Genomic DNA, 11,761 nt, shown 5'->3' with positions numbered 1-11,761 from the left:
TTGTGCAGTTTTGTTTTCCATATTTACGACTGGATGAACTTGCTTTGGAGGCAGTTCAGAGAAGGTTCACAAGGTTGATTCCGGAGATGAGGGGTTGATTATGAGGAAAGGTTGAGAAGGTTGGGCCTCAACTCATTGGAGTTGAGAAGAATGAGAGGTGATCTTATCGAAACATATAAGATTATGGGGAGCTTTACATAGTGGATGCAGAGAGGATGTTTCCACTAATAGGGGAGACTAGAACGAGAACTAGGGTTTTCTGTCAGAACTGAAAACTGAATGCAAAAGCTTCTATCGATAGGTGAAGAGAAAAAGATTAGTTAAGACAAAAGTAGATCCCTTGCAGTCAGATTCAAGTGAATTTATAATGGGGAACAAAGAAATGGCAGACCAGTTGAACAAATGCTTTGGTTCTGTCTTCAAGAAGGAAGACACAAATAACCTTCATGAAATATTGCGGGAACGAGGGTCTAGTGAGAAGGAGGAACTGGAGGAAATCGTTATTAGCCTGGACATTGTTCGTGAAATTGATGGTGTTGAAGGCCGATAAGTCCCCGGGGCCTGATAGTCTGCATCCCGGAGTACTTAAGGAAGTGGCCTTAGAAATAGTGGGTGCATTGGTGATCATTTTCCAAAAGTCTATCGACTTTGGATCAATTCCTATGGACTGGAGTGTAGCTAATGAAATACTACTTTTTAACAAAGGAGGGTGAGAGAAAACGGGTAATTATGGACCGGTTAGCATGACATCAGTAGTGGAGAAAATGTTGGAATCAATCATTAAAGATGCAATAGCAGCGCATTTGGAAAGCAGTGTCAGGATCGGTCCAAGTCAGCATGGATTTAGGAAAGGTAAATCATGCTTGACAAATTTTCTAGAATCTTTTGAGGATGTAACAACAGAGTAGACAAGGGAGAACCAGTGTATGTGGTGTATTTGGAATTTCAAAAGGCTTTTGACAAGGTCCCACACAAGAGATTGTGACGCAAAATTAAAGCGCATGGTATTGGGGGGTAATGTACTGTCGTGGATAGAGAACTGTTTGGCAGACAAGAAGCAGAGTTTCAGCATAAACGGGTCTTTTTCAGAATAGCAGGCAATGACTAGTGGGGTGCTGTAGGGCTCAGTGCTGGGACCCCAACAATTTACAATATACATCAATGATTTAGATGAAGGAATTGAGTGTATTATCTCCAAGTTTGCTGATGACACGAAGGTGGGTGGCGGTTTGAACTGTGAGGAGGATGCTAAGAGGCGGCAGGGTGACTAGGTCTGTTTAGGTGAGTGGGAAAGTGCATGGCAGATGCAGTATAATGTGGATAAATGTGAGGTTATCCACTTTGGTGTCAAAAACACGAAGGCAGAATATCATCTGAATGGCAGGGGATCAGGAAAACGGGAGTTGCAACGAGACCTGCGTGCCATGGTACGTCTGTTATTGAAAGTTTGCATGCAGGCACAGCAGGCGGTGAAGAAGGCAAATGGTATGTTGGCCTTTATAGCTAGAGGATTTGTGTATAGGCGCAGGGAGGTCTTACCGGAGTTGTACAGAGCCTTGGTGAGGCCTCACCTGGAATATTGTGTTTAGTTTTGTTCTCCTAATCTGAGGAAGGACGTTTTTGCTATTGAGGGAGTGCAGCGAAGGTTCACCAGACTGATTCCCGGGTTGACAGCACTGACATATGAGGAGAGACTGGGTCGACTGAGCCTGTTTCACTGGAGTTTCGAAGGATGAGAGGGGATCTCATAGAAACATGTAAAATTCTGACGGGACTGCACAGGTTGGATGCAGGAAGAATGTTACCGATGTTGGTGAAGTCCAGAAACAGGGGACAAAAGTTACGGATAAGTGGTAAGCCATTTAGGACTGAAATGAGGATAAGCTTCTTCACTCAGAGAGTTGTTAACATGTGGAATTCTCGACCATAGAGAGTTGCTGATGCCAGTTCATTGGATATATTCAAGGGAAAGTTAGGTATGTCCCATACTGCTGAAGGGATCAAGGGGTATGGAGAGAAAGCAGGAACGTGATACTGAGGAGAATGATCAGCCATGAACTTATTGAATGGTTGTGCAGGCTCAAAGGGGCCAAATGCCTACTCCTGCTCCTATTTTCTATGTTTCTATGATTCTATAATTTTATAATAAGTGGCCGCTCATTTAAAACTGAGATGAGGAGGATTTTTTTCTCTCAGAGGGCTGTAAATCTGTTGAATTCGCTATCTCAGAGAACTGTGGAAGCTGGGTCACTGTATAAATTTAAGACCGGATAGACAGTTTCTTAACTGATAAGGTAATAAGGGGTTATGGAGAGCGGGGAGGGTAGTGGAGCTGAGTCCCTGATTGAATCAGCTATGATTGTATTAAATGGCGGAGCAGTCTTGAGGGGCCGCATGCACTTGTCCTACTACGTTTTCTTACGTTCTTATGTAATTGGCTATAGATACAGGATCGAGAGGCAGACCATTCTCCTCGTGTTCCAATATTCCTGTCTAATAGAGGCGGGGAGTGTGGTGTTACAAGAGAAGAAATGGGATCTGGTTTAAGAATAACATCGGGAAGAGATCACAACAGAAGCGAGGTCTGGTGTAAAAATAAAAGGGTGGAAGAGGACTGAAAGCTGAAAGTTGATGTGAGCCCCTTTGAGGCCTTGAGAAAACCTGCAGACCCTTGGTATTAAATGATGCAGCAGACTCGAGGGGCATTTTGACGTACAACTGCTCCTATTTCTTATGTTCTTATGTTCTTATTACAGGTAATGGATCCTGCGACAGGGTTACCGCCCGAGCGTGATGAAGAAAATGACTCCCAGGGCTCTTAGTGTAACCGCAACAAAGGAAGTTTCTTGTGTTAAAGCAATCGGTTCAGTACCTTCTCCAGAAGGGACAGAAACTCCACTGGGAGAACATACCAGATTATTTTGCCCCCTATTTCCAATCTAAAGCAAGGACGTTATTGCTAAAGGTTTATAAATCGCAGGTTCGGCCCCAGCTGCAGTATTCGGCCCACTTCTGTAGTCTAAACTTTAATGTATGAAGCCCAGAAAGACTGAGAAAGAGAGAAAGTGACGTAAAAAGAGGAGAAACGAGATGGTGGGAGATAAAAGCTGAGAAGTAGAATCACAGAATGATACAGCACGGAAAGAGTCCATTCAGCCCATCGTGCCTGTGCCGGCTCTTTGAAAGAGCAATCCAATTAGTCCCCCTCCCCTGCTCTTTCCCCATAGCCCTGTGATGTTCTCTCTTCATGTATCTGTCCAATTCCCATTCAAGAGTTATTACTGAATCTGCTTCCAGGCAGTGTGTTCCATTTCACAACAAATCGCTGCGTAAAGAAAAACATCACCATATCAAATGAAAGGGAGTGAGTGACCAGCTCCCGGCTTCAGAGAGCAGAGGGAGCTCAGTGACTGATCCACACACACCGCTAGTCATTTCCAGAATGGACACTCTGAACAACAGCCTCATTTGCAAATGTCACCGCAATGCGTGGCTCTGCACCGACTCCCTGGCCAGATATAGGTCTCCTTGTCAGATTTTTCCACCAGGTTGCGACCCCTGCGTTTATTTACTGCTCAGAAGTGAGATGTGCGGTTTGGAGCCGGCAGCACAGAAACAGGAAGTTGTGATGCCTGAGACTGAAATAGCGTCAGTTTGATGTTATCACCATGAACAGGCTTCCGGTCTGTGAGGGAGGCCTCACCCTGACAGCACCAAGACCCACAGCACAGATTGCCCTTCATCTCAACATTGCATTCACCTCCATTCTCACGTTAACGATTAAAACCGAAGAACTTTTTTGGGGGTTTAACACGTTCACTAACGAGCGAGATGGACTGAATGTGATCACTGGGATAAAAGAGGGGAGATAAAAATGAATTTACCCCAAACAGTGCTATTGGAAAATAGTAGGTTTTAGGTAATTTAGATGCTGTCTGAGAGATAGAGAGGGAGAGATCGGGGAGAGTTAGAGTTCGTTAGGTGTTCTCTGAGGCAAAGGCCACTACATCTTTTAAGTGACAAAATAAAAACACAAAACACTTTAAATCTTAGCTGGTGAGGCAGCATCTGTGGAGAGAGAAACAGACTTAACGCTTCAGAGAGAGGAGAGAGGTTGTGTGAGTTAGGTGATGTCTGAGAGAGAAAGGCAGAGAGGAGATTTGTTAAGTCTGGGGCAAAGAGGAGAGAGTTTATGCGCGTGAGGCACTCTTTGAGACAAAGGCCGCTACATGTTTTAAGGATTAAAACAAAAATAGAAAAGGCTGGAAGTCTCAGTGGGCCAGGCAGGAGAGAGAAACAGAGTTAACGTTTCAGGTCGATGACCCTTCATCAGAACATCTTTCAAGAGGACGGTGGAAAAATTGTCTGAAGCAAGTACGATACCAAGCTATGCAGAAAGAGCGGACCATCATAATTAGATTTCGGTTATTCCAGTAGAGGTCCAGTAAGGATGCGATGGGCCAAATGGCCTATTTCTGCACAGTGAGCTACTAAGATTATATGCTACAATATGAGGAAGGGAAGGGACTTATTTGGACATCCTGATTAACACCTCTCGCTCACCCAGCGCAAAATAATTTATTTAATACATAAGAACATAAGAACATAAGAATTAAGAACAGGAGTAGGCCATCTATCCCCTCGAGCCTGCTCCGCCATTCAACAAGATCATGGCTGATCTGACCGTGGACTCAGCTCCATTTACCCGCCCGCTCCCGGTAACCCTTAATTCCCTTATTGGTTAAAAATCTATCTATCTGTGACTTGAATACATTCAATGAGCTAGCCTCAACTCATTCCTTGACTGCCCCTTGAATAACTGGACTTTCGCTTTTGTTAATTACCAACATTTTAACACCATTTATTGTGTGTGGAGCACATTGATGTGTTTGTGGAGCACATTTATGTGTGTGTGTGTAATACATTGATGTATCTGTGTGGAGCGCATTGATGTGTGTGTGGAGCACATTGATATGTGTGTGTGTGGAGCACATTGATGTGTGTGTGGAGCACATTCATATGTGTGTGTGTGGAGCACATTCAGATGTGTGTGGAGCACATTGATATGTGTGTGTGTGGAGCACATTGATGTGTGTGTGGAGCACATTCATATGTGTGTGTGTGGAGCACATTCAGATGTGTGTGGAGCACATTGATATGTGTGTGTGTGGAGCACATTGATATATGTGTGGAGCACATTGATGTGTGTGGAGTACATTGATGTGTGTGTGTGGAACAAATTGGTGTCTGTGTATGGAACACATTGATGTGTGTGTGGAACACATTTATGTATGCAATGAACATTGATGTGTGTGAGGATCATGCTGATGTGTGCGGAACACATTGATGTGTGTGTTGCTGTCCATGTGCTGATATTACTCCTTCCTCGGCGTGGAAATGCATCATTTGAAGATTATTCAAAAGAAAATGCACCCATCAATAAGAAAGAAAGACTTGCATTTACACAGCCCCTTTCACCACCTGAGCACGTCCCAAAGCGCTTTGCCGACAATGAAATTCCTTGATGTTTCGTCACTGTTGTAATGTGAGAAACATGGCAGCAAGATCCCACAAACTGCAAGTGATCAATGCGAAGCTAATCGCTTTTCTCAGTATTGTTTGTTGAGTGGAAGTTATTGAACCGGACACTGGGGAAAAATCACCCGCTCTTCTGCACAATCATGCCATGGGACCTTTTAAGTCGATCTGAGGGGCAGATGTGGCCTCGGGTTAACTTCTCAACCCAAAGTCGGCAACTTCGACAGTGATGCAATCACTCAATACTGGCACCAGGAGTGATGTGTCTGGACTTTGCGCTCAAGTCTCTGGATTGTGAGTTTATAGCAAAACTAACTTAGACTGAGGGGAAAGTGAGATACACTGAGCCTCGGCTGACACAAACAGACGTTGTCTTGTGCAGTGCAATGAATACATGACCCCGTGTAATATAAGCAGAGACAGGGTCTAGTGTAATATAAACAGAGATAGGGATAGTGTAATATAAACAGGGGCAATGTCTAATGTAATATAAACAGAGACAGGGTCGAGTATAATATAAACAGGGACAAGGTCTAGTGTAATATAAACAGGGACAAGGTCTAGTGTAATATAAACAGGGACAGGATATAGGGTAATATAAAAAGGGACAGGGTCTAGTGTAATATAAACAGAGACATCGTCTAGTGTAATATAAAGAGAGACAGGGTCTAGTGTAATATAAACAGAGACAGTGTCTGGTGTAGTATAAACAGAAACAGAATCTCATGTATTATAACCAGAGACAGGGTCTAATGTAATATAAGCAGTGACAGGGTCCAGTATAATATAAACAAAGACAGCTTGCAGTGTAAAATAAACAGTGACAGGGACTAGTGTTATATAAATAGAGACAAAGTCCAGTGTAATATAAACAGAAACAGGGTCCAGTAAAATATAAACAGAGACATGTTGTAGTGTAATATCAACATTGACATGGTCTTGTGTAATATAAAGAGAGACAAGGTCTTGTGTAATATAAACAGAGACAGGGCCCAATCTAATATAAACAGAGACAGGATCTAGTGCAATATAAACAGAGACAGGGTCTAATGTAATATAAACAGTGACAGGGTCCAGTATAATATAAAAAGAGAGAGCTTGCAGTGTAAAGTAAACAGTGTCAGGGACTAGTGTTATATAAACAGAGACAGATTCTAGTGTAATATAAACAGAGACAGGTTGTAGTGTAATATCAACATTGACATGGTCTCGTGTAATATAAAGAGAGACAGGGTCTAGTGTAACATAAACAGAGACAGGACCCAGTGGAATATAAACAGAGACAGGGTCGTGTGTAATATAAAGAGACGGCAGGGCCCAGTGTAATATAAACAGAGACAGTGTCTAGTGTAATTTAAACAGAGACAGGGCTTAATACAATATAAACAGAGACAGTGCCGAGAAACTGAGACATGGTTTTGTGCAGTAATAGCTGTGCCCTCTGTTTAATGCCCCTGCTGCACGTGGAAACATTTTCACAGAATCACAGGACCCGAATTTGTTGGACGTATTGCCAGCTGCCACCGCGTTTTCTCCACGCTCTCCCTGTATTTTGCATGCTCTCCTCTCCGATCGATTTTGGTGAGGTCGCAACTCCGACAAAACACTTCCCGCCCTCTCCCTCCCGAGATTGGTCCAGCCAGTCCTCCCTTCTGGCAGCAGAAGAGACTGGTGCGTGTAGGTATTTCTTACCTAAGTTGGGTGGCAGTGTGAGCTGCCAGGAGGATGCTGTGAGGCTGCAGAGCGACTTGGATAGGTTAGGTGAGTGGGCAGATGCATGGCAGATGAAGTATAATGTGGATAAATGTGAGGTTATCCACTTTGGTGGTAAAAACAGAGAGACAGACTATTATCTGAATGGTGACAGATTAGGAAAAGGGGAGGTGCAAAGAGACTTGGGTGTCATGGTACATCAGTCATTGAAGGTTGGCATGCAGGTGCAGCAGGCGGTTAAGAAAGCAAATGGCATGTTGGCCTTCATAGCAAGGGGATTTGAGTACAGGGGCAGGGAGGTGTTGCTACAGTTGTACAGGGCATTGGTGAGGCCACACCTGGAGTATTGTGTACAGTTTTGGTCTCCTAACCTGAGGAAGGTCATTCTTGCTATTGAGGTAGTGCAGCGAAGGTTCACCAGACTGATTCCCGGGATGGCGGGACTGACCTATCAAGAAAGACTGGATCAACTGGGCTTGTATTCACTGGAGTTCAGAAGAATGAGAGGGGACCTCATAGAAACATATAAAATTCTGACGGGGTTAGACAGGTTAGATGCAGGAAGAATGTTCCCAATGTTGGGGAAGTCCAGAACCAGAGGTCACAGTCTAAGGATAAGGGGTAAGCCATTTAGGACGGAGATGCGGAGGAACTTCTTCACCCAGAGAGTGGTGAACCTGTGGAATTCTCTACCACAAAAAGTTGTTGAGGCCAATTCACTAAATATATTCAAAAAGGAGTTAGATGAGGTCCTTACTACTAGGGGGATCAAGGGGTATGGCGAGAAACAGGAATGGGGTACTGAAGTTGAATGTTCAGCCATGAACTCATTGAATGGCGGTGCAGGCTAGAAGGGCCGAATGGCCTACTCCTGCATATATTTTCTATGTTTCTATGTCTAAGTTTCTATGTTTACATGAACGGTAAGTATGGAGACTTGCAAGAAAAGGTTAGTGCACTTGCTTTCTTCATTTATTTTTTTGCCATTTTGTTGGTCCTCTGAACGATTTGTAATAGTTTCCATTTCATTTGTTGAAATGCTTTTTCCCGTTGCCCCCTCCATGGGCTGGATTCTATCGTCGGCATTTCTTTGCCAAGGATCGCATTTACCAGCCAGAATCCGAACCACGGCCCGCTGCTGCCTGTAATCGGTGTGTAAGGCCAATTTTTTTCCACTGGGCATTATTTTTCCCATTTTTCCACCAAACTTCCACACTGCACCGTGAGGATCTTAGCAGTCCTTTCAACGGTACTTGGGCGGAATTCAGGTTTGACCAAACTCGGGCCCATAGATTAGTACAGCACGGACAGTGGCAATTCAGCCCATAGAGTCTGAGCCGGCTCTTCCCAAGAGCAATCAAGTTAGACTCACTCTCCCGCTCTTTCACTATATCCCTGCATTTTACTCCTTCAGGTATTGATAAAATTTCATTTTGAAAGATAATCTTGAATCTGTATCTACCACCCTATGAGGGAGTACACTCCAAATCCTAACCAGTGGTTGCATAAGTAAGTTTGTCCACATATCGCCTCTGATTCTTTTGCCAATCACCTTACACCTGAAACAGTTTATATTTATTTACTCTATCTAAACCCTTGATGATTTTAAACACGTCTATCAAATCTCCTCTTACTTCTCTCCTCTAAGGAGTAGAATCCCATCTTCTCCTGTCTCTCCACAATGACTGAACTCCTTCATGCCTGGTACTCATCTCGTGAATCACCTCTTAACCTTCTCTGCTCCAAGGAGAACAACCACAGCTTATCCAGTCTCTCGACCTAATTTAATCCCCCATCCCTGATGTGTTTCCAAGAAATTTCTTCTGTACCCTCCCGAAATTCTTCAGATTCTTCCTAAAGTGTGATGCCCAGAAATGTCGACGATGTATTGAAACATTTTTTTTTTATTGTTACCTTTTAAAAAAAATTATAAAATGGAAAGATATCCTGACTGCGCTAACTAGAATTTCTACCCAGTACCAGTTACCGAGCCCTCTCCCTCTCTGGAAAAGTCACAATATTATTTCTTGCCAGTTTTTTAAATGGTGTGAGGTTAACTATATATATTTGCCATCGTTCTCTCACTTATTTGTTAATATATATGTACGCCCGGTGAAGGAATTGGGTGCAGAATATTCCAGCTGAGGAATCCTCATCGATGCAAGCAGAAACACTGCAAAGGGAAAATAGGAATCACTTGGCTGAGAGAATGCTGGAGGGAGGGAGGAATGGAGCAAGGGAGGGGTGGAGTGATGGAGGGAGGGAGGGATGGGTACAGGTAGGGAGCGATTGATTGAGGGAGTGATGGAGGTATGGAGAGTGGGAGGTATGAAGCGAGGGAGGGATGGAGAGACGGGTGTAGGGTGGGAGGAAGGTGGGCGAGAGTGATGGAGTATCTCCCAATTTACCCGATCAAAACTCTCCATTACTTTGAACACTTCTATTAAGTGGCCCAAACCTGCTCGGCTCTGAGGAGAACAGTTCCAGCTTCCAGCTGCTCTGATGGTGTAGCTCACAGAGGGTAAAACTCAGGTTCCGTGAGTCCCTCTGCCTCGGGCACTACCAGATGTTCCTTGCAGAATCGCCGACACTTTTATATGTACCAACTGTAAATCCCAGTGTGGGAATGACATCCCAGGTAAAATAAAAGAACTGGCCTCTGATAATAAATCGGTGTCAGTCTGGTGTCAGACCCTGAACTTGAGATACGATGAGGTGAATGGCAAAATTTTAAAATACAATGTGTGATATGTTCAAGCCTCGGCTCAGTGTGATCGCTCTCGGCTCTGATTCAGAAGGTCACAGATACTAAACCCACTCCAGAGACCTGAGCACAAAATCTATGCCGACATGCCCAGTGCCAGTACTAAGGTAGTGCTGCACGGTCAGATGCGCCAGCTTTCGGTGCAGACATTAAACTGAGGCCCAAACTTCCAACTCAGTTGGATTTAAAAGACTCATGGCACTCTATTAAAGAGCAGAGGAGTTCTCCAGGGTTTCTAGGTCAAACATGTAACCCTCAACCAACATCTAAAAAATAGATTATCTAAGCATTATTTCATTGCTTTTTCTGGTCTTTTGCTGTGCACAAATTGGCTGCCCCATTTCCTACATTGCAACAGTTACCACACTTCCAAAGTCATTCATTGGCTGTAAAGCACTTTGGGACAACATGAAGTCATGATAGGCGATATATAAATGCAAGCTGTTGCTAAATTTCAAAATTTGAAAATACAAAAGTTGCGATATGTGAAAAGTTCACACATTAAAGTGATTGTATGACACTGCTCTGGTTACTATTTTAACTTGTTTAATTTCAAAAGGTTAAATCTTCCACTAAATGGAGATCCAGTGGAATAACAGCCTATTCATAGATGGTCCACTGATCCTGGCAGCAGAATTTTCAGAACTGAATGATTAATTTTAATATTTATTCCCTTTGATAAAAATCAAATCTGTTCTAATTGATCAAAACGAAAGCAAACGTCACTGTTCGACATATTTCTATTAATGTTGTATCAACTGTCAATATTCCTAAAATAATTCCTTGTTGTGAGTTGAAATTAACCAATAACTGACTCTGTTGATCCGATTCTGCTGTCATGAACTCTTCATGAGAACCAGTAAGTCGTTTATGTAAATAATCACGCAAATAGAAGTCCCAGATTAGAGTATTGAGTGACGGAAACAGAATAAATGTTTCCCCACCAACACAGCATAGACATAAAGATAGAATAAAGCAAATCTCTCAACAGATTCCAGCAACAATTGTTTTTTGGTGCATCTCTACATTATAGGAGAATAAAGTAAAGATGATCCCCACGGACAGAATTGGGAAAGATTCTAGTCACCGTATATCGTGACATCACAAATGTGACAGTGGAGATTTCCTGTATCCTCTCCCTCCCCTGTTTCCACTTTCCGTCTTGTCTCTCAAGAATGGATAATTGGCCTCCCCCCCACAACAAGATGTCAACATCTAACAAATGAGCCCTACTGAAATGCTTCGAACCAAGTTGATGATAGTGCGCAGAGGGAGCTTTAATCCAAAATGTGACATGTGTTTGAAATGATCTGGGAGTTTTTGATGGGATAATGTAGAGAGATCTTTACACTGCATCAAACCCGTGCTGTCCCAGCCCTTAGCGTGTTTAATGGGACTGTGTCGATAGAGTTTTACTCTGTATCTAACCCGTGCCGTATCTGCCCTGGGAATGTTTGATGGGACAGTGGAGAGAGCTTTACTCTGTATCTAACCCGAGCTGTATCTGCTCTGGGAGTGTTTGATGGAACGTTGTAGCGTTAGCATTACTCTGTTTCTGACACATGCTGTACCTGCCCTGTGAGTTACAGAGTATAGTGCAGTAATAACTGAGACAGGGTCTAATTTAATATAAACAGAGGCATAGCCTAGTTTTTTAACATGAAAGAATGGGCCAGTGTAATAAAAACAGTGTCTTTGTCTCGTTTATTATAATCTGAGACATGATCCTGTGTAATAGGAACAAAG

General features: G+C 43.2%; 1 gene segment (V, D, J or C); it reads left to right on the top strand.

Annotated features, from left to right (window-relative positions):
* The first annotated feature begins 382 nt into the window (after positions 1-382).
* Positions 383-11,761, top strand: part of LOC139235482 (Ig heavy chain C region-like) — a 193,687-nt gene continuing 182,308 nt past the window's right edge. The window contains 1 exon segment of the C gene segment in view: positions 383-533. Within this exon segment, the coding sequence occupies positions 383-533 (151 nt within the window).

The sequence above is a fragment of the Pristiophorus japonicus genome, chromosome 23 (assembly GCF_044704955.1).
Source record: "Pristiophorus japonicus isolate sPriJap1 chromosome 23, sPriJap1.hap1, whole genome shotgun sequence".
NCBI lineage: Eukaryota > Metazoa > Chordata > Chondrichthyes > Pristiophoridae > Pristiophorus > Pristiophorus japonicus.
Note: the sequence above shows the minus strand (reverse complement) of the source record. Positions and strands in the feature narration are given on the sequence as shown.